This window comes from Leucoraja erinacea, chromosome 17, assembly GCF_028641065.1.
Source record: "Leucoraja erinacea ecotype New England chromosome 17, Leri_hhj_1, whole genome shotgun sequence".
Taxonomy (NCBI): Eukaryota; Metazoa; Chordata; class Chondrichthyes; order Rajiformes; family Rajidae; genus Leucoraja; species Leucoraja erinaceus.
The window spans coordinates 9,873,209-9,894,846 of NC_073393.1; the positions used below are offsets into that span (position 1 = coordinate 9,873,209).

Below are 21,638 nucleotides of genomic sequence, written 5' to 3' on the forward strand. Positions count from 1 at the left end.
ACGTTGAATAATGCAACTCTGCAGTGTTACAGGAGGACAGGGAATTAACTATAGGTGGGAAAGAATAACCAACAAAAAATCTCAGTTTATTCTCATCAATGTTCTCAATAGAGCGAAGGTGGGAAGGTGGTTCCAATCATAAACACTGGCATTCAGCATTTTAAAATTATGGCTCTCACTACAGCCCAATGTTATTGAGCCCACAAGTCTGAGACTTGCTAAGTGACAGATAGCAGTGCACCTGTATGTCATTGGCCTTATCCAACAGCAGCACTGGGACTCCGTCACATCTGCATCCTACCTATCTGAGACTCTAATGGGATTCTAGGAGTTAGGAGCCAATGGTAGATCTAATTAATTTGCTTTGGAGAAATAATTTAAAATGTTCAATTCATTATCTATTTGAAGACCAACAGTTGTAAAATGTTTCAATGTCCGCAGCTTTATCATATCTGTTGGCATATCAGTCAGCATTGATAAGAATGAAGGTCTGTCTCCAGTTTTACCTCCTGGCAAAGATATTGCAGAACTGCGCTCGATTGCTTGAGGTGTACAGGCGTCTAGATCTCTCCGGCCAGCTCGATCGAGGGTATAGAAGAATTGGCTGTATTGCAACATTTATGATGTTAAGCAAAAAGGTGTGGTTTACGGAAGCAAATCACGCAGTTTTTGCCAGCTCTCAACTCCTCTACACATCTCTCGACTTCCGTTAGTGATGACAGTGGATGTTTCTTCATGTGTTGCTCAACATACTTGGGTCCTGTTCTAGTGGCTTGGTGCATTCATACTTTGCAAACATTTTTCATGTGACCAGTTGAACTTCAGACATTCTTTTTACAATCTAACAATTTGAAAGGAAATTCAGGTTTCACACCATTATTTCGACAGTACAGTGGGGCAACGGTAGAGTTGCTGCCTTACAGCGGCGGTGATTCCCTCCTAACTACTGGTACTGTGTATGGAGATTGTACATTCTCCCTCTAAGCGTGTGGGTTTTCTCCGGGTGTTCCGGTCTGAAAAAGGAAAGGACACAAAATGCTGGAGTAACTCAACAGGTCAGGCAGCATCTCTGGGGAACACGGATAGTGACGTTTCGGGTCAAAACCAAATTTCTTTGAGTCTGAAGGATATTGACCTGACACATTGCCTATCCATTTAACCTGCTGAATTACTCCAGCACTTTGTGACCTTTTGTGCAGTAACCAGCATCTATGTCTAAAAAGTAAAATGTTGACAACTTTTTTTTCTGCAGCTCTGAAGATTGGAGTCATGGGTAAAGTAACTGGCAACACCAATGGCTTCTGGGGATAAATAAACAGATATAATCCATACACCTCATAACTGAAACAATAATGGACAAGTTACAAATACAGTTTGCCTTCAAGAAAGGTATCAATTGAAATAAAATTACAATTAGCTGTAAAAGGCTGAACAGGGCAAGTACAAGAATGAATTTAAAAAGTCAAACTGCTTATGAGGTCAGTGTAAATAATCTGATATGTTAAGAGTAAGAGTGCACCACACTAACATTGCTTCATTATATCGTTTGCATACTGTTAAAACATTTTGGGGATAAGTGAATTTTTATATCTTGCGTATTAAAGATAATATGCAAAATTCCAGGGCACACAGTTTGGGTAAACAAACAACATCATTAAAACACTGCTGTGCAACACATTATAGATTCAACTCCATTATTATGATTATTATTGCAAGTAAATTCCACAATGAATAACTGCAGCCAATTGAGACTTTCTGATCATGTGGAAGCAGATCTGTGCCTGTTCCTGCACAATTACATGCTCTTATTGCCAAACCTTTCTCAGCCAGACTTTCATAATTTCTACCAGCTGTTTAAGGCAGACAAGAAAGGATTTTTTATTCTTGCTTTGAATTTGGATTTCTTACTTTGAAGTTGGGTGATGGTCAATTGGAACACGGTTACTCTTGTATCGCATTGTTAACTTCTGGTCAATGTAGTTTCCTCTTCATCTTCATTTTCTTCCTGAATCTTTACCATTAGACCGTCAAGTAAACTTCCTACTTCACATCACAGAGCAATGCAACACCTCTCAGTATCCAGTGATCAGGTGGGCGCATCGTTTTCAAGTCGACAGAGGCAATGTAATTTAGATCAGTTCTTACTGGCTTTTTGTAGACAGGACAGGAATACACCCGTACATCTTTGGAATCTGCAAAGAGAACAAAGGTTACTAAAGTTAAAGTCTCAGAATTTCAATGGATGAATTTGAAATCATTTATTGGAAAAACAAGTGTTTTTAATTCCGTTTTGGGATCTCGACATCCACAATTTACTCATCCACCTCATAGATGCAGTGAACCACCTTTGTGAACCACTATGGTCCTTCTGGCGAAGGTACTCTAAAACTGCTTTTGGGTCAATAATGCAGGGTTTAGACGCAGTTATAATGAAGGACCAGTGTTACATTGCAAATCCAGAACCAGGGCCACAGTTTAAGAATAAGGGTTAAGCCATTTAGAACAGAGACGAGGAAACACTTTTTCACACAACAGAGTTGTGAGTCTGGAATTCTCTGCCTCAGAGGGCGGCGGAGGCCGGTTCTCTGGATACTTTCAAGAGAGAGCTAGATAGGGCTCTTAAAGATAGTGGAGTCAGGGAATATGGGGAGAAGGCAAGAACGGGGTACTGATTGGGGATGATCAGCCATGATCACATTGAATGGCGGTGCTGGCTCGAAGGGCTGAATGGCCTACTCCTGCACCTATTGTCTATTGTCCAAGTCAACTCCAGGTGACGTGGAAGGGAACCTGCAGGTGGTGGTGTTCCTAAGTGCTTGCTGCTCCTGTCCTTGATGGTGACAGTCATGCTTTCAGGTATTGGAGTAGCCCAGGTATATACAGCAGTGTTTTCCCTCCATCAACTGTATCGGGGGTGGAAATAAATATTGAGGGCAGTTGATGGGCAAGCAATAAAATGGGCTGCCGTGTCCTAAATGGTGTCAAGCTTGTTGAGTTGTTAGCCTTGCAATCACCCAGAGTATTTTGTCGTGCTGATTTGTACCCTGCAGATGATGGAAACACTTTTGGGTCTCCGGAGATGAATCATTCACCAGAGAATACCCAGCCCAATACCTTATTCACAAAGCCATAGTGTTTACGTTGTCAGTCCCATTGAGTTTCTGGGCAATGGTAACCCAGGAAACTGATAGAGGGAGACTTGGCAGTGATAATGCTGCTGATTGTCCAGTGCCTGTAGTTACATTCTTATGGAGGTAATCAGTGCCTGGAACATCTGTTACTTGCCACATATCAGCCTTTTCCTGAATGTTCTCCATCTTTCAGCATTTTATCTATTTTTGACTTTACTGTTCTAAGTCACCCCTATATTTCCAGAACCAACTATATTTGTAACTCTGATCAAAAATATTCATTAGAATCAGACTTTATCTGCACAGAAAAGGGTCATTTGGCTCAATGCAGCTGAGTCAACCATCCACTTGCTTCCCATCCGGCGTCTAAACATTTTGTTTTACTTTTGCTCATCTTGGAAAGGTATTTTAGATTCGTTATTGATAATTAATGCCAAAATATGCAACAAATGCAAAGACCTCAACATGCCTGGATAATAATAATTTGGAATCTGAAACTAACCTTGCACGAGATTCAGAAAATACAAAACACCACATACTAGAAACATTCAGCAGTACGGGTGGTATCGGAATTGTTTTATTTCATCAAATAATAAAGTAGCATATTAAAAAATGAATGTCAAACTTGATGTAAATCTCCCTGACATCACTGTCAAGACTGAGAATTGGATCTTAAAGTTATTCCATGTACTTTTGACAATTTATCCGCAGTTAATGTCAATCTTAATTTCACTGACTTACCGTGGTGGTTTATAGCAGAAATATGAATTATGGGCAACATTTCAAACAGAACTTTTGGTTTGGATTCTGTCAATCTGTGGTTGCGCCGATCCCATCCTGCACCTTCTAGACAAAGGCCAAAGACATAGACTCCCTCAGAAGGAGATTGGGTAATATCTTCCTTTGATATTCTCGTCACATCACTGTGAAGCACTACACTGTCCAGAGCCCAGCCCTTATGAATTCGTGTAACTTCCTATATTAAAACGAAAACCCATGTTAATACAATTTTAAAGGAATAACAATCACATTTTATATTTTTAAGAAACAATTTAGAATACTATTTGTGTCACAAAATTCAATAAAACATTTGATAATTTTTCTAAAATTCAATTTTTAAACATTCAAAGCCTTGGATGGTATGGATGCTTCTGGGGGTAGTTTGGGGATCTTTGACTTTTGATGAGACATTACAAAGCAGACAAAATTTGATACTTTTTGGTTGAAGCTTGCACTGTCTAAGTTGAAGTGTTAGCCTTTAACATGCAATAGGTCTTGCTCAGATGCAATGAAAAAGCAACATTATATTCTCTCCGATTGAAAGAATTCAATGCAGAATGTTAGGCTGGTTCTCTGCTAATGAAGTACTGGTAATGAAATACTGGTGGCTGAGTGAACACAAACACTTTTCACCTCTGTACAACAACAGATACAGATTTAGTCACCAATGCAAGCAAACTATAAATTCAGTTTTTGTCTTCACAAAACTTTAGAGAGGATATTTTTCATTTGTTTTTCCACCCAGGAAACAAAGTTCTGGTTTGCTGGGGACCAATATGTATCACATTTATCCGCCCAAAAGAAAATGCAAAGTTTCCATCTTGAAAGCCTTCAGCCTCAAAGAATGGATTGACTCCACACGGATTATAAAATTAGACTCACGGTTGAGAAACTCATAATTTGCCTTCACTCTTGAAGAAGTGTTAGTTCGAGGTGGGATCAGCATCAGCTTGATCTTTTAGTAGTCAAGGGTGTTTTATTGTCATATGTCCCGAAACAGACCAATGTCTGATTCAGGGAGCATTATCTTGTCACAGGTAATCTCCTTTGGATGATAAATTAAACTGAGGATGTACCTAATTGCTGATGGTTCCGTTCAGGGGAACACAAGGGCATAAAGTGTTTGTGTTGTCCTGCCCAACATTATTGCATCAACTGTTGCTACTCAAACAAAGCGCCAGGGCATTCATTTTACTTATTGTTTTTGAAGCAAGGTGTGGATAACACTCCTTGTCTCTCACACTGCTGCTAAGTTTCATTAAGGCAGATATTTGGAAGACATAGGGCATAAAAGTTGCACATGTGCACCGGGAACATTGGACTAAATCGCTATTTATTATTTTGACCAAGCATCTGGATCTTACCTCAATTGACTTGAGGCGAATGATTTACTAACCTGTCTCATAGCTGTAAGGAAGCCTTGAGGGTTGAAGAAACCCGTCATCCAGAAACTATTTGGCCTCCCTTCAAATATCCAAGAATGGAACTGACGATCCCTTTCCAATAGTTCGGTGAACCAGAATCCCAGCGTGCTTGAGGGCCAAGATGCCTTGGTAAAATTTAAAAGAAACACATTTATAATGACCAGATGCCCGTACTTTGGATAGAGATTCAACTTCCATAAATGATCCAGGTCTGCACTATATTTTGCCAAAGATAATGCACAACGTACATTTATATCAGGATTATTTGAATGCCATTCAACTGCTGGAAGAGTTTGTCAATTTATCTACTATTCATAAAACGGTAAGCTTAAAGAAATGCATGGACGCATGGAGATTAATTAATTGATGGATCTTGCCAAGAGCAATTATTTTGTCAAAGGTTGAATTTGCTGTCTGTCACTGAACTAGTCCACCACATCAACTAAAGGATAGATGTGGACTTGTTCTTGCAATCTCCAAGTAATTTCGCCAGATTTTAGAGGTTATTCCGTGAATGGTGTTTAACATAGATGAAAGCATTAACAAGGCAAACAAGGTTGAAGATGGAGGAAATTATCTTTTGTAAATGAAAACATTTTGCAAGAATAGCAGTAATAGTGCAGAAAATCACACAATCACAAAATAAATATTGTGCTCAATTACAATCTGTTACTTTACCTTAAGCCACCTGGCTGGTATACGAGCATCGTGCATGCAGTCGAGTGCATCCCGCAAGTTTTCACTCATAATAATTGTACCGTCGATGACCAGCTTCAGATCCATTAATGTGCTGCGCACCAATGAAATTACTTTCTGCATTCGATCGATTTCCTGATGGAGGAAGATATTCATTGGCTGAATAGCACCCATCTTTGCTAACCTGTTTTTAACCTGAAATAAGGAAATGGAAACCAAAATATTAAGCAAATCGTGGGTCATGTTGGTCCATGCAGCAAAACATGTAATTCAATAAAAAAAATAAAGCAAGATTAAATACCAGAAATATTGCTAATTAATTAATTCTATTTATTTTGCAGATTTCTGTATCATGCAGGAGCAGAATTAGGCAATTTAGCCCATCAGTCTATTCTGCCATTTAATCATGGCTGATTTATTTATCCTTCCTAACTCCATCACCTCATCTGGTGCGCAGTTGCAGCGTAGACGGAGTTATTGGGAGTAGGGTACAGTCTTTGCAGGAAGCAGGGTGGGAAGAAGAAGTGTAGTCGAGATAGTTGTGGGAGTCAGTGGGTTTGTAATAGACGTCAGTCGATAAGATGAATTAAAGTGTTTAGCAACCGGGAGATCAGGCACATACAGTAAATGCAGGATTCAATTTTAGTTAGCCTCTAACCATAGAAAATTCCTAATGTTACTATTCTGAGTCGAGAAGATGAAGATTTCCCATGCCACTTACTTCATAAACAATGTAATTAGGAGGTAACTTCATCAACATATCATCGGCAATGTGGGCAACAACAGCCTCCCGGGTTTCACCATCCTCTGCTGAGCTATCCTTTGGCTGGATGTTAAGAATTGTATCAAGAACGTCTTGGGCAAGTTTGCTTTGATAAGTAATATCAGCATTTGGGTGAAGACCATAGACCTCTGGGGTGTCATATGCTGGTAGGCTCTAGTAAGGCACAGTACAAAGTATGTTAAACAGGCACAATCTCCAAATTATTTTCCTGAATTTTATGATCAGGTTTTCTGCTGGAGATTGGATGACCATTATGCAAGTTTTTCAAATGTCAGCATCACAACAGAGGAAGCAACAGTTATTCACCATGGATTTCTGATTTTTCTAGTGTTAAATCAAACATGTAATTTTTCAGATTACATTTTCATAATTGATACATTGCATCTATAGGTGAAATCAGATTTAAAAACTCATGTAATCCTCAATAGTCATTACAAAATAGATGTTGAAGAGCATCCACAATTGAAAGTGGCATGAATGAAGAGTTGTGTTTACAAGATAAGGGGCAGTCATTCAAAACTGAGGTGCAGATGAATTTCTTCTTGCAGAGACTGTTAAATATTTGTAATTGTCAACCGCAGAGAGACGTGAAGGCAAGATTATAGGAGGTATTTAAAATCTGATGACGAAGATTTTCCTTTAATCTAGTCATCAAAAACTAATCATGAAACAATTTAAAAAAAAATCCGCAGCTGTCATTTCACAGACCTTGATCCTTATCCATCAGAATATCCCGCCTTTCAATCCAAATATCCAGAATATCAACAGAATAACCAGAGAGATGAGAGGAAAGAAGGTGCGACAAAAGAACATTGTGAAGGTAGAGGAAGGCTGGAGAGGGGGGAGGGAGCGTGTGGGGGAAGAATGGAAAGGGCTGTAGTTACATAAAAGTACCTAAAATTGGAGAATTCAATGTTCATACCATTGCGTTGTAAGCTACCACAACCCCCCCCCCCCCTTCACAATCAGTGTGTAGAAGGGTCCCAACCCAAAAGGTTACCTATCCATGCCTGACCCGCTTAGTGCCTCCAATGCTTTGTGTCTTTTTTTTGTGAACCAGCATTTGCAGTTCACTGTTTCTACAAATGCTCAGTCAAATGTTCAGGGAGAGATGAGGAAATCCAAAATATTGTTATCATATTTTACTTCTCTGGAATGAAAGAGTTTGCAATTGCGTAATGCTGAATAAGAGCACAACTGCATTCATAGGCCATGTTATTTTCTTTCCTTAAGGAATAGATGATTCACTGAACCCTGCATATTATTCATTGCAATGTAAAATAAATTGCTCTAAAATAAAATGTGGGCAGAAAGGTTTTATTAGGAAGATCTAATGTGTTTCTCTTTATAGGAAAAACAGATGACAAATCTACATATAAACCACAAGAAATTTTACTTCCTAAAAAATTCAATTATAATTTTTTTTTCTTTTCTTAAAAGTACTGAAAGGTACAAAATCATTGCCCGATAGGTGTTCCTCCGTAATATATAAAGCAAACCTGTATGTGCTGTATATATTGTTCTGGTGTTGTGGAGTTCGGGATGGTGTAATCCTTATAAAAACAGAAGTTTGGTTTGAACATATTTTCACTGAACCACACGTTAGCAAATGTGTTTAAAAGTCGCTTGTCGTAATCATCCGTGACACGTCCTCCGTACTGGATCTCTCCAATCATGTAGTGAATTGTATTCCATGACACGCCCTATTGAACAAGACACAGTTTTTCTCTGAGGTGACTACATAATCTTTTGATTAACCCATAGCCAAGACAGAAACTAAAGATTACAGGTTGAAGTAAAATAATTTTGCAACTACATAGTTTCAGAAATTAAATGTTGATAAGTAACAGTGTACCATGCAAATACAATCTATATTGACATGCAGTGCTAGATAATAGCAAGGTCTAAATACGAGGAGAGATCAGATAATGTAGGATTATATTCCTTTGAGGTGAGAAGGCTAAGAAATTATTTTCAAATTGTGGAAACATATGGAATAAGAAAAGCAGGCAAAATGTATAGGAAGGAACTGCAGATGCTGGTTTAAACTGTAGATACAAAGTGCTGGAGTAACTCAGCAGAACAGGCAGCATTTCTGGAGAGAAGTCTGAAGAAGGGTCTCGATCCAAAACGTCACTCATTCCTTCTCCCCAGAGATGCTGCCTGTCCCGCTGAGTTACTCCAACATTTTGTGTTGTATCTAAAGAAAAGCACATTAGGTGACATAAGTTAATGCTCGGCATTTGAGGATAAATATCGCAAACATTTCATGTTCAGTTTGTGGATTTTGAAATGAGTGGATTCATGTTAATCAAAGGTATAAAGGGATTGAGGCAAAGTAGAAGTTGTTATTTCATCTGTAGCCTCAAATGAATACTGGAACAAACCCAGGGACTAAATCCTAACCCTGTTCATTGCTGTTAGCTTTACCCATCTGATCCTAAACTCTGAAAATCTAAATATATTTGCCGTCTCCCTCCTTATTAAGCAGTTCCTTGAAACATACACCACTAACCAAGCTTTTAGTAAACTGCCTTAATGTCTCCCTTAGTGGCTTGGTGTCAAGTATTGTCTATTAAGTACCTTGGAACATTTAATAGATTTGAATGGACCATATAATTAGACCTTGCCCATTGCAGACAGATGGGATTGGTTTACATTGACATCATGGTCAGTACTGACATAATGGACTAAAGGGTTTGTTCGTGTGCTGTATATTATTGTATGTTGTACGTTCTAACGCACAACTGCATCTCATCTCTTACATGACTAATCTGTGGTGAGGATAGTGTTGGTTTCAAATGATCAGAAATGAGGAGCAAATATTTAATCTGTACAAAGCATGAATTTATCTGAATTCAAATTTGAATTTATTTGCATTACAAATAATATAATTTATTAAAAAGTCAGAATGGTCAGAAAAACATATTTGCGAACAATGTCAGGTACCTTTTTGCCATCCAGGTCATCAAGATGGTTTTGCACAAACTGGATTGTTGCATTTAGGTCAGCTTGATTAAACTCATAAGGGATGTTCCACCCAAGAGGTCCAAACTTGCGTCTTTCTTGCACAGCAGAATGAAGGAAAGCTACTGCATACAACATGAATTTCCAGTGTGGCATGTTACTGATCTCTAGTAGGTCTTGGGTGACACCTTAAAAACATTAAAATTAAAACTGGATTGGTGAAGTTTCCTTGACAATTCTCATGGCATGTCAGAACAGGATATTCTAAAAGAATGTATTTGCAAAAGGCAACATAACCGTGCAAAAAATCATAATTAGAAAAAGGGTCAAGTCCATAGTAGTGCAAGAGATGGGCTGCAATGTTCCATTGTTGAAATGGGATTAAAGTTCTGTACGTTGGTGATAGGTGTTTGTATTCCTGAACATAGTGGTGTGGGACTTTAGGTTTCGGTACCTTTGTCAATATTATGCAGCCTATGTGAGTTAGTCTTCAGCTCCACAGTAAATGTCCTAAATTTACAAAAATAAGCATATAGTTAATTAGCCATACTTCTGAGATTTAACTAGTTCTACTGATTTTATATATAACTAGACCAAGTGGGACCCGTTGGGTCCCCGTCAGACGAGAGGCCTAGTCCCCGAATGCAACCCATTCCCCAATGTAAGATTCCACCACTCACCCATAGCCCCCAGGGGAGTCCTAATCCCTGAACGCAACCCATTCCCTAATGTAAGATTCCACCACTCCCTTGCCTCACAGGAGGCCTGGTACCCCAACGCAATATTCCACCACTAAACCGTAGCCCCCAAGGGAGGCGTGGTCCCCAATCTCAACCCGTTCCCCAATGTAAGATCCCACCACTCCCCCCTGCACTTCCCCCCCCCCCCCCCCCCCCCCCCAGCACTTCCAATTCCACTATCCCTGGCCCCACCCCCCTGGAAGCTGGGGCAGCAAGGATTTAACAGTAAAAATCTTCTTAAAGTTGGCTTTTTTAAACCTTGAAATATCAATAACGTGAAATATAACATCCAATCTGAAGGGCGACGACGAGTAACGTTGTGAGGAAATTTTAGCGCTACCGTGTACCGTTTTGACGTGGATACGATCACAACACACACATACACACACACATATATATATAGAGAGAAACAAGATGAAACTTTTAATTATGAAAGTAGAGAGGTTTGGAAATTCTCCATGCCTGCTGTCAACATGGTGATCTGAGAAAATACAATGCATACTGAAAGAAAATGCAGTATGAATATTAGGTGAGATTGAAAATCTAGACTCCTGTATGAAAATCCTACGTTATGGCCAGCAGCTCCAGATTGAATTTAATGCTTGACTGAATACCCACATCATTATGTGATCCTACTGAACTATATGCTAACAAACCTTAGTCTCACAACACAGAAATGCGCAGTGGATTAGCTTGCGAGTAATACTTAAGATAATCAATATTCACAAAGCAAGTTTCACAGCTGCTCAGTGACTATCTTAACATAGAAAACAGGTGCAGGAGTATGCTATTCAGCCCTTTGAGCCAGCACTGCCTTCAATATGACCATGGCTGATCATCCAAAACCCCGTTCCTGCTTTCTCCCCGTATCCCTTGATACTGTTAGCCCTAAGAGCTAACTCTAACCCTATCTTGAAAACAAAAAACAGGTGATTCATAGGTCCGTGCTGCGGTGTGAGTTTGTTTCTTTCCACTTTGCTGAGACGTAGATATGTTGTTCAGCAGGTATAGTGCCACATGAGCTGACTGCTGCCCACAATACATTTAAATAGTCTGACAGGTTTTTTTATAAACTTAGCTCGAGGGTAAATTTCACAAGGATCAAAAAAGTAAAAAATATATAGACACAGAAACATAGAAAATAGGTGCAGGAGTAGGTCATTTGGCCCTTTGAGCCAGCACCACCATTCAATATGATCATGGCTGATCATCCAAAATCAGTACCCCGTTCTGGTTTTTCGCCATGTCCCTTGATTCCTCTTAGGGTTAAGAGCTAAATCTAACTTGAAAACATCCAGTGAATTGGCCTCCACTGCATTCTGTGGTAGAGAATTGCACAGATTCCACAACTTTCTGGGTGAAATAATTTTTACTCATCTCAATCCTAAATGGCCTACCCCTTATTCTTACACTGTGACCCCCTGGTTCTGGACTCCCCCAACATCGTGAACATTTTTCCTGCATCTAGCCTGTCCAATCCCTTAAGAATTTAATATGTTTCTATAGGATCCCCTCTCATCCTTTTAAATTCCCGTGAATACAAGCCCAGTCGATCCATTCTTTCATCTAAGCCCAGTCTAAGCCCATCGATTCATTCTTTCATCTAAGCCCAGTCAATCCATTCTTTCATCTTAATGGTCAACAAGAAACAGAGCAAGGCCTAATTACAAAAGTTAAGCAACAAGGTGGATGCCCAGACCTGGGTAAAACATCTACCAGTTGTCCAAATTCTTTTTTAGAGGAGAAGACACAAAGTGAATGTTTAAAAATATATTCGGTCCCAATTTTTAAAAATATATTCGGTCACAAGATATCATTAAAACATGCATAGCTAGAAGTGTTGATCTAGTAAATGACTTTTCTACCTGAGAATGTGCGTTTCAATCCAGCTTTTAATCCTTGTGGTATTTCATTGGTAAACTTTATGGACATTTGCAGCAGAGTAATAGGAAAGTTCTTGTGAACTTCAGTAGTTATCCAGAGTCGAAATGAATCCTGTATAATTTCAGTTTCTGTGACTGTATCCATCAATTCATCCATAAAATCCAGTCCTAGGTGGCAATTCTGCAGTAAAGCCCAACCTCCCTTAAAAGGAATCCCAAAGACAATTAAATTAATTGCATTGAATTTAAAAACAAATCTGAAGAATATTTAGTTACAGGTATGAACAGATAATAATTCATTCTTCATACGTTAATCTGTTAAGTTTAGGATTTTTATTGTCATGTATGTTATCCGACAGATCAGATATATGTGTAGGACGAAACTGCAGATGCTGGTTTAAACCAAAGATTAAAACAAAAAGCTGCAGTAACTCAGCAGGACAGACAGCATCTCTGGAGAAAAGGAATAGGTGACGTTTCGGGTCGAGACTCTTCTTCAGACTGAAGAAGTCACCTATTCCTTGTCTCCAGAGAAGCATATCAATGTAACTATCTAAAAGCCTCTTAAATGCCACTATCATATTTGCCTCCACCACCACCTCGGCAACACTTTCCAGGCACTTTCCAGTGTAAAAAAAACTTGCCCCACATGTTTCTTTAAACTTTGCTTCTCTCCCCTTAAAGCTATGCCCTCTAGCCTTTGACAATTCCACCCTGGGAACTAGGGTGTCTGACTGTATACCCTATCTGTGCCAGATGAGTGCATGATATTTTTCTTACACTTGTCATGGTATGCTGTAGTAATCTGCGTGCATGCATCTCTTGGCCCTGGCCCATGGACACACTGCGAGTCTCGATTTTCAGTCTCTTTCCAAGAGCAATGATGCGATCTGTCGGATCCGATCCCATGGAGAGGAAACAGATGAGTGGGGTCCTGGGTTCAGTCTCCTCCCAGCTCTTTTCAAGATCCAGGATGACACCTTCTACGTATCTCTTGCCTAGAGAGTCCATGATATACTTACGAGCCTGTATGTGGACAAAATAATTATTTAAGAATGTTATTTCAAGTAGCAACTATGATTTATCCTGTGTAAAGAATATTTCTGCATTTTTGCTGGGTCTGAATACAAGTGTAATGGAGTATATGGAAATCGTCACCATAAAAACTATCTCTTCATCTAGTGGACAAACACAATATCTCAAACGGTAGTGAACCACAGAGAATAAAATCTCTCTCTATGAAAAGTTGAAGAATATATCCATACCTAATTAACTGATCTTAGTCAAGACACAAGGAATTAGGTACGCCTACATTTGACGTCACCTTAGCTAAGCTTGTAAAGGTTTCACCTTTGCCTCTGGACAGTAGTTGAGATTCAAGTTACATTTAAAAAAATCTGAGTAACACAACAAATGGGGGTTTCTCCAAGAAAAGAAACAAGTATCGAGAAAATTGACATTACCTAATTGAACAAAGGACATGAAAAAAAATGACACAGAAATGTTGAAAATCAAAAAGGGAACATCAAAGGCCAAGATTTATAAAGAACCATTCCAGAACACTTTACAGCCAATGCACAATTTTTCATTCATAGTTGTAATCCAAGGAAATTCCCATTAATACTCAGCAATTTCTGGAAGAGTGAAGTGAAAAGGACCTCACCCACACAACTTTCATCACATATTTGTCCAAGTATTTTAGGAATAAGTATCAATAAGGACACTCAAGACCATTCCACCATCTCCATCATGGGATCGTTTACATCCACACACATAAGGATTTAATTTGGCATTTCATCTGAAATGCAACATTTCTAACAGTTCACCATCTCTCAGGTGGGCGGCGCGACTCTCGTCAGCAGCGGCCTCTGCAGCCCGTCCACGTTTTATTATTTTCTGTCTATGTTTTTATGTAGTTTTTGTTATTTTTTGTTGGGGTGTGTGTGTGTGGGGGTGGGGTGGGGTGGGATGGGAGGGAGGGGGAAACTTTTAAATCTCTCCCTGCACTGGAGACCCGACCTTTCCTCGTCGTGTCTCCGTTATCGTTGGGGCTGCAATGAGGAGCGGCCTCCAACAGGAAGAGACCGGGGACTCTGGTGCCGACGACTCACCTCACCGTCGCGGAGCTGGCCGAGCCCGGAGCGGGTGGAGCGGTGGAGGAGCGCTGCTGCTGCTGCTGCTGCGGCCCGACCGGAGAGTCGGAGGCTTCAACTGCAGGTCTGTGGACGGCGGCACCGGGAGCCCGCGGGTCCCTGGAGGGAGACCGCTTTTCAGGGCTCTCGCAACGGCGACTTCCCCCGCCCGAGTTGCGGGGTCGAAGAGCTCCTAGAGCGGGGCCAGACATCACCGCCCCGCGCGGCTTGGAATGGCCGCGGGACTCTGCGAGCGCACGCCGGGGGCTCTAACACCAAGACCCGGTGTGCGACCTCACACCACCTGGCGTGGCTTTAATGGCCGCGGGACAATCGCCATCACCTGCCGGGGGCTTTGACTTTGACTCTGACATGGGGGGGGTGGGAGTGCAGTGGAGAGATAAGTTTATTTGGCCTTCCATCACAGCAATGTGATGGATGTTTATGTAAATTATGTTGTGTCTTGGGTCTATTTGTTTGTAATGTATGGCTGCAGAAACGGCATTTTGTTTGGACCTCAAGGGGTCCAAATGACAATTAAATGTATCTTGTATCTTGAAAAAAATAACGCATTGTGTCAGGCTGGTTTTCATGCTCAAGTCTCTTCACTGGGTCTTGAGCAACAGTGCGGCTACTAACAGAACCATCGTTGATGCAGGACAATGGGGAAGAACAGATTTGAGCAGATTGTTAATATTGATTGCAAATTTATAATGTGATGGATATTGAATGTGTGACTTAATGATATTTAAGAGTAGGTAAAATAAGTATTCGAAGGAAATGGCAGGGCATAAGATCAGAATAGACACATCAGACTATGAAAAGTAAAGAAATTTCCCGACACTAGAAACCTGAAATAAAAGCAGAAAATGCTGGAAACACCCAGCAGGTCAGGCAATACACGTAGAAAGAGAAACAGAATTGGGATACGTGTTCTTGGACCTGAAACATTAGCTCAGTTTCTCTTTCCATAGATGTTCCATGACCTGCTGACCGTTTCCAGCAGTTTTGCCGTGTATTACATTTCACTGCTTGTTTGGGGATTGAATACCAACATGGACTGCTACGGAGGAACAGCCTACTTTTGTGATATAATTTCCATTTAACTATGTTAAAGGCAGTTCTCAATCATTTCTTATTTGCAGTAGCTCCACCTGTGCAATTGTTCTGTCTGGACACCAGGATCGGACTAATAAAAGTTTGCGAAAGCAATCCAGAGATTGATGGTAATCATTAGGCATAAACGTTTCCTCTTCTGGTGCATCTTTATCAAACCAACTTTTCCACTGCTTCTCATTTTCACCAATCTATAAATGTAATAAACAGGTAAAGAGCAGTCAAGGGAAATGCAATTCAAAACAAATTGAAAACTCTCCAAACCTGAATTTCACACATGGGGAGCACTAGAGTACAGGCAGAGAGTTTAGCAAGCAACATTTTGCCACCCATCTATTTCCATAAGTTACAGGAGCAGCATTAGGCCATTCGGCCCATCAAGTCTACTCCGCTATTCAATCATGCATTAATGTTTGTAAAAATTGTCAGACTGCTCTCTGAACATGGTAACCACTGTGCATGATGATTTAGTGCTGGAAATACATAATGTCTGCAATAGGGGGAACTAAGTTAGATCATTCAACCGTAAAAACTATCTCAACGCTGTTTGCATTTTTTAAAGCTGGTAATCAAGACAAACATGAGACGGACCATGTGCAACCCGTGCTAGTTGGCATGAAAGAATTTTCCATTTGCTCCACGTAATTTCAATCTGCCAAATTCTGCATTGATTTGATGATTTTTTTCCCCTATCTCCTTGCCAAAGTAACGCCGACACCCATTATGGAATCCCTACTACAGCCGCACCCAAGGTCAACAAACTTAACATTATGTCTTGGATCTCATTCCATCATTCTCATTGGACTCTTTAGTTAAACCAACTGGGATTTTTTATACTGCTAATAATTTTCAGTTAAATTCATCTTGAGTACCTTTAGAGTTCATTAAAATATCAGAAATAGAACTGTGATATTGAATAATCACAACATTTAATGGTATTTTGTGGAAAGATCTAAAATAGTTTTAACAAGTTTTTAATCTTTAGGTAATGTCAGACTTTTCTAATCTAGTCACATTTCCCATCCAGTAGCTTTTTAACAAGAATGTTAACAATACCTACTATTTATCCATAAATACTATGTCCAGTCTTCAGTATCTGGTAACACTTAAATCACCTGGTCTCTTGCATTCAACTGAATACTGATTGGAAACTACTATCTATTTTGCAAACCTGACATCAAGAGTATGAATATTTATCTTAGTTGTATTTATACACATGTGGGTAATACAAGAGGAAGATGCAAGCCTGAAAGACACTTATGAATAACCTATTTAAATTGAAACAGAGTTATTTAAGTTCAGTTTATTGTCACATGTACAGTGTAAAGCTTTTGTCGTGTGCTAACCAGTCAGGGGAAAGACAATACATGATTACAATTCACCATTTACAGTGTACAGATACATGATAAGGGAATAACGTTTAGTTCAAGATAAAGCCATTAAAGTCCGATCAAATATAGTTTGAGGGTCACCAATGAGGCAGTTAGTAGTTCAGGACTACTCTCTATTGTAGCATTAAGTGACAAGAGACATAAACTGTAGAGTTATTTGGGAGGGAAGAACAACTGCATGTTTGTTGGGTCTTTTAAAAAAATATTTATTTGGAGCAGAAATCCAGAACAAGTACAGATATTCTTTCCATCTGCCACTCCATATAATGAGCTGCATTCAGTTTGCTCAATAGACTCTGTAATAAATATCCAGCTAAGTTCCTACAGCTGTGCAAAATTGAAAGGATAGAGGAAAAAAACCCATGGCTATTTGTTTATGCAAAAGAGGGTAGGTAAATGCAAATATTAAGACTGATCCAGATTTTGTTAGAATGGACAAGGTCGCATTGTCAGACTTTTTGTGCAATTTTTTTATATATATATATATATATATATATGAACTACTGCAGATTTCGGAGCTAAAAGGCTGAGAGGCAAATTTGTCAAAATTGTCTAGCGCGACTTTACAATAGAAATTCAATGGGTGGCATTATTTTCTTCATTCATTTTGATCTTTCCACTTCTACTCCTCTACCACTATTCTAAATATGTGTAGATTTTTTTTGCCGTTGATTTTGATGTCACTTGCAAGACTCCTTTTCATAAATACTAGTTTCCAGGCAACTACTCCTTTTATTCTTTTATGAAGACCATAGTCCCATGTAATTCAAATGAGGCCCTTTCCAGCAACGCACTTCACCCTCAAAACTTACAGGCTGAGTTTAAACACGGCCAGCTTACAAAAACTGGTGCCTGTCACGTTTTTAATTTGCCATTGGGTGATGTTCTAATGCAGTCAACAATGTGGGTAATGTTGGTTGTAAGATGTAATTATGACAGCAAGCAGGGCTCAAAGAATGTCACATGCAGTCTGCACTGAGTTGAATAGGTGCAAGTTAATCATATGTAGCAATAGTAGCAGCCATTTTGATGCATTTTCCTATTTGGTTATCAAAAGTTACATTTGGAAGTTACAGCTTGGATTTAAAGTTTGTCAGAACACTACCTTGGCCAACTAGATAGAAGAATATTCCACATATTCAACATTTTAAGGCTTGCCTAAGTCTGCGGTCAAAGCTAAATAAATGAGTATTTTTATTTAGCACACAATGACAAATTCAATGGCCTTTAACTGATTGCCGTGCACTTTACCTGGACAAGGATGTCTCTAAACTGATGAAGTTTACTGAGTTCAACTAGATTTAGCCATGTCATATCAAGAATCCACTTGGCGGGTTTTTGAGGACAGGTTTTGAGATCCAGTGAGGCACCACCTGAAATTTAAATGTGAGGACACATAATATGGAGCCCAGAGTTAAAAACATATAAATCCAAAATGCTGGAGTAACTCAACGGGACAGGCGGCATCTCTGGAGAGAAGGAATGGATGACGTTTCGGTTCCATCTCTCCAGAGATGCTGCCTGTCCCGTTGAGTTACTCTAGCATTTTGTGTCCATCTTCGGTGTAAACCAGCATCTGCAGTTCCTTCCTAAACATAATAAATCTATCAGACTGTCAACGGAGTAACTATATGAGATACAGAGAGCACGATTGTAATTGTAATTAATTTATTAGCCAAGTTTGTAAAAACTTACAAGGAATTTGATTCTGCCGTAGTCATACCAAAGCACACAACTACATAAAAATTAACATAAACCTCCTGGCAGTCACAGCCAGAGAAGAAGTGGTTTGGTGCCCTTGCCTAGACAACAAAAACAAGCAGATTAAAGAGGTCTGATAGATATTATAATATGGAAAATTGAAGTTTGAACGTATGGATTGTTTTTGATAAAAACAATTCACAACTCAAGTCCGTGCTCTTTAATTTAGCTATCACAAAAACATTTAAACATTTTTGTTTTTAAAGTTATAGATTCACTGCCTTTGAACAAAGTTACCTTTTATGAGAGTGAAAAATTCTTCATGCTTAACCTTGTGGCTCTGCATGTCAATTTTCAATGTGAGCAGAAGCGTGAAAAGGAATTTGTGTTGTTCGTACAACCCACGAGCTGTGTAGGCATAGACCTCATATGTCATATAATCAATGATGCTCACTATTCTCTTGCTGGTGAATGGGCTTCTGATGGATCTGGTAGAATTTGTTTTGAAAGGAAATTAATTAGATACAACATAAATATCTTTAATATTAAAAAAATTGCAATGAAAATTGGTGGGACAGCCAGAAAGAAGGAATGAACGATGACTGTTCAATCTAAGCAAAGACAATGATGGTACCAACCTGACTAATGATAGGTCAAAGATCCCAAGGAACTGCCGCAGAGATGTCTGATACATCACGTTCACCATACTCATCTCAACAACCAGGAAATAAAGAATGCTGCCTCTTGTAGCAACTGTATGAAAATAACATAAAGATCTATTAATTCACTCACAACAATGCAAAATTAAATTCAGATCAAAATTTTTACTGCATCTGCCTTCTATGAATGCCTAGACACACCCCCAATAACATAATTTGCTTCTTTTAAAGGGAATTCCTCATTTATAAAGAACAATACTGAAATATTATTTAATCTCTCCCCTTGTATCACAGTAGCGCAACAATAGAACTGCTGCCTCACAGCACCAAGACTAGGGTTCGATTCTGACTATGGGTACTGCCTGTACGGAGTTTGTACATTCTCCCTGTGACTACGTCGGTTTTCTCTGGATTCTTCAGTTTCCTCCCACATTCCAAAGATGCGCAGGTTTGTAGGTTATTTGGCTTCTGTAAATTGTGTAGGATGGGAAAGTACAGAACTTGTGATCGGGTGATCGATGGCCAGCGTAGACTTGGTGGGCCTGTTTCCATGTTGTATCTCTCAACCCCGTTTTAAGTTCAATATATATTTAAAGACAGGGTCACGGTTTGACATTTCAACATCATGAATTCAATTTTCTTGGAGCCTTTACTAATTTCAAAGCTGCATTTTAGTAAACTGGACTTCTGAAAGATCATTGACTTTTAATTTAAAACGCAAGCTATCATTCTCTCTACTTGATGTGCTGAGAGTTTTCAAATTGTCTGTTTCTTTTTTATATTAAAAGGATACATTAATCAATCAAAGATACAATGAGAGCCTGGCGGTTTATTAAAGAGCAAAAAACTGCAGATGCTAGAAATCAGAAACACAAATCGAGGGAATAATAGAAAAACTCAGTAGGTCCAGCAGAATCCGTGGGGAGGAAACAGAGCTGCCAAGAACTCTGCAACAAAACTGAAATCAAACATGTGAAAGCAAACATTTTAATTAACAGAGAGGGGAGGTGGGAAGGAGAGAGGTATATCAACAATAGTAGAAGGGGTGGTAGGACAAAACATGCTCGTCTTCTCATATTCACCATTCTGGCAAAGGGACTTTTGACTCAAAATGTCCCCTTTGCTTCATTTCTCACTGATGATGCTTTTTATTGAGTGTAATCAGCATTCTCTATTTTTGTTAGCAATTGAATTATTTAAAAATAATACTGGCCGCTTGGGCCATCACGGACACGGACCATCAAACGGATCCACAGGAAGTGGCGCATCAAAACGTCAGTCAGTATCAAAGACACGCGACACCCTGGCCACACTTTCATGTTACTCCTATCATCGGGAAGAAGGTTAGTCTGAAAACCGTGCTGGCCAGGTTCAAGAAGAGCTTCATCCCAATGACCACCGGGCTCTGGAATACTCCACAACAATAGCCTCAACTATCAACTATGGATTGCATTAAGGACTTTGAGTTTTTTGCACTAGTATTCGGGGTTATTAATTTATTGATTTTTTGTTTATGATATATTATCTATGTGTACTGTGTTTACAAGCCTGTTATGTGGCTGCAAGTATGAATTTCATTGTTGAATTGGCGGTACATATAAGCATCAAACACTCTTGAATTGGCTCTTGAAAATCACTACAAATATATTTGCAAGTTAGGACATGTAGTGATGAGCACCCTTAAATATATATTTTTTAAATGTATGTTGATTTGCAGAGCCTCAAGTCCATCAGAAAAAAATTGAACACAAATGTGTAAATAAATTGAAGTATTTAGCCTATTTTAAAAAAAATCCTGCATTTATACAATGGTGAGTTGACGCATTAGATTGTACAGAACATGCTGACCCACCTGGTCTGTACTCTTCTCTGGCACTGTTAATTTGCATTTCTGTCTCAGCTGCTGTCTTCAGCTTCTCTGTTACCTCTTCAGCTGTCTGCTTCGTATTTCGAAGCACTATGATGAGGCTTTCGTCATCCACCAGGGAACCCTGGGTGGTTGTTAAACGGTAAAGGAGATTATCTTCTAACTCCTTCATCTTTCTTTTATTTGCAGTCACATCCTCCATCAGGTTTGTTCTCTCTCTCTCCAGTTCCTTAAAGAAAAAAGAACAGGTGGAGTAAGAAATAATTGAAGGTACAGTAGCAGGTCAGGCAGCATCTGTGGAGGGAATTGGATGGATAATGCTTCAGGTCGAGACCTTTCTTTGGACTTTTGGGTGGAATTCTTTACT

At 39.4% G+C, this 21,638-nt stretch overlaps 1 protein-coding gene across 1 annotated transcript in view; it reads right to left on the reverse strand.

Moving 5' to 3' along the window:
- Positions 1-809: 809 nt before the first annotated feature.
- The window catches only part of LOC129705497 (dynein axonemal heavy chain 5-like), a 128,142-nt gene continuing 107,313 nt past the window's right edge, over positions 810-21,638 (reverse strand). Inside the window, exons 62-75 of the mRNA XM_055649085.1 lie at positions 21,257-21,500; positions 19,384-19,498; positions 19,043-19,233; positions 18,296-18,417; positions 15,692-15,844; positions 13,186-13,431; positions 12,388-12,607; positions 9,765-9,970; positions 8,315-8,518; positions 6,753-6,968; positions 6,014-6,226; positions 5,308-5,460; positions 3,873-4,107; positions 810-2,192 (exon numbers count right to left, since the gene is read on the reverse strand). Coding sequence (XP_055505060.1) covers positions 2,041-2,192; positions 3,873-4,107; positions 5,308-5,460; positions 6,014-6,226; positions 6,753-6,968; positions 8,315-8,518; positions 9,765-9,970; positions 12,388-12,607; positions 13,186-13,431; positions 15,692-15,844; positions 18,296-18,417; positions 19,043-19,233; positions 19,384-19,498; positions 21,257-21,500 — 2,670 coding nt within the window. The 3' untranslated portion in view covers positions 810-2,040. The remainder of the gene's footprint in view (positions 2,193-3,872; positions 4,108-5,307; positions 5,461-6,013; positions 6,227-6,752; positions 6,969-8,314; positions 8,519-9,764; positions 9,971-12,387; positions 12,608-13,185; positions 13,432-15,691; positions 15,845-18,295; positions 18,418-19,042; positions 19,234-19,383; positions 19,499-21,256; positions 21,501-21,638) is intronic.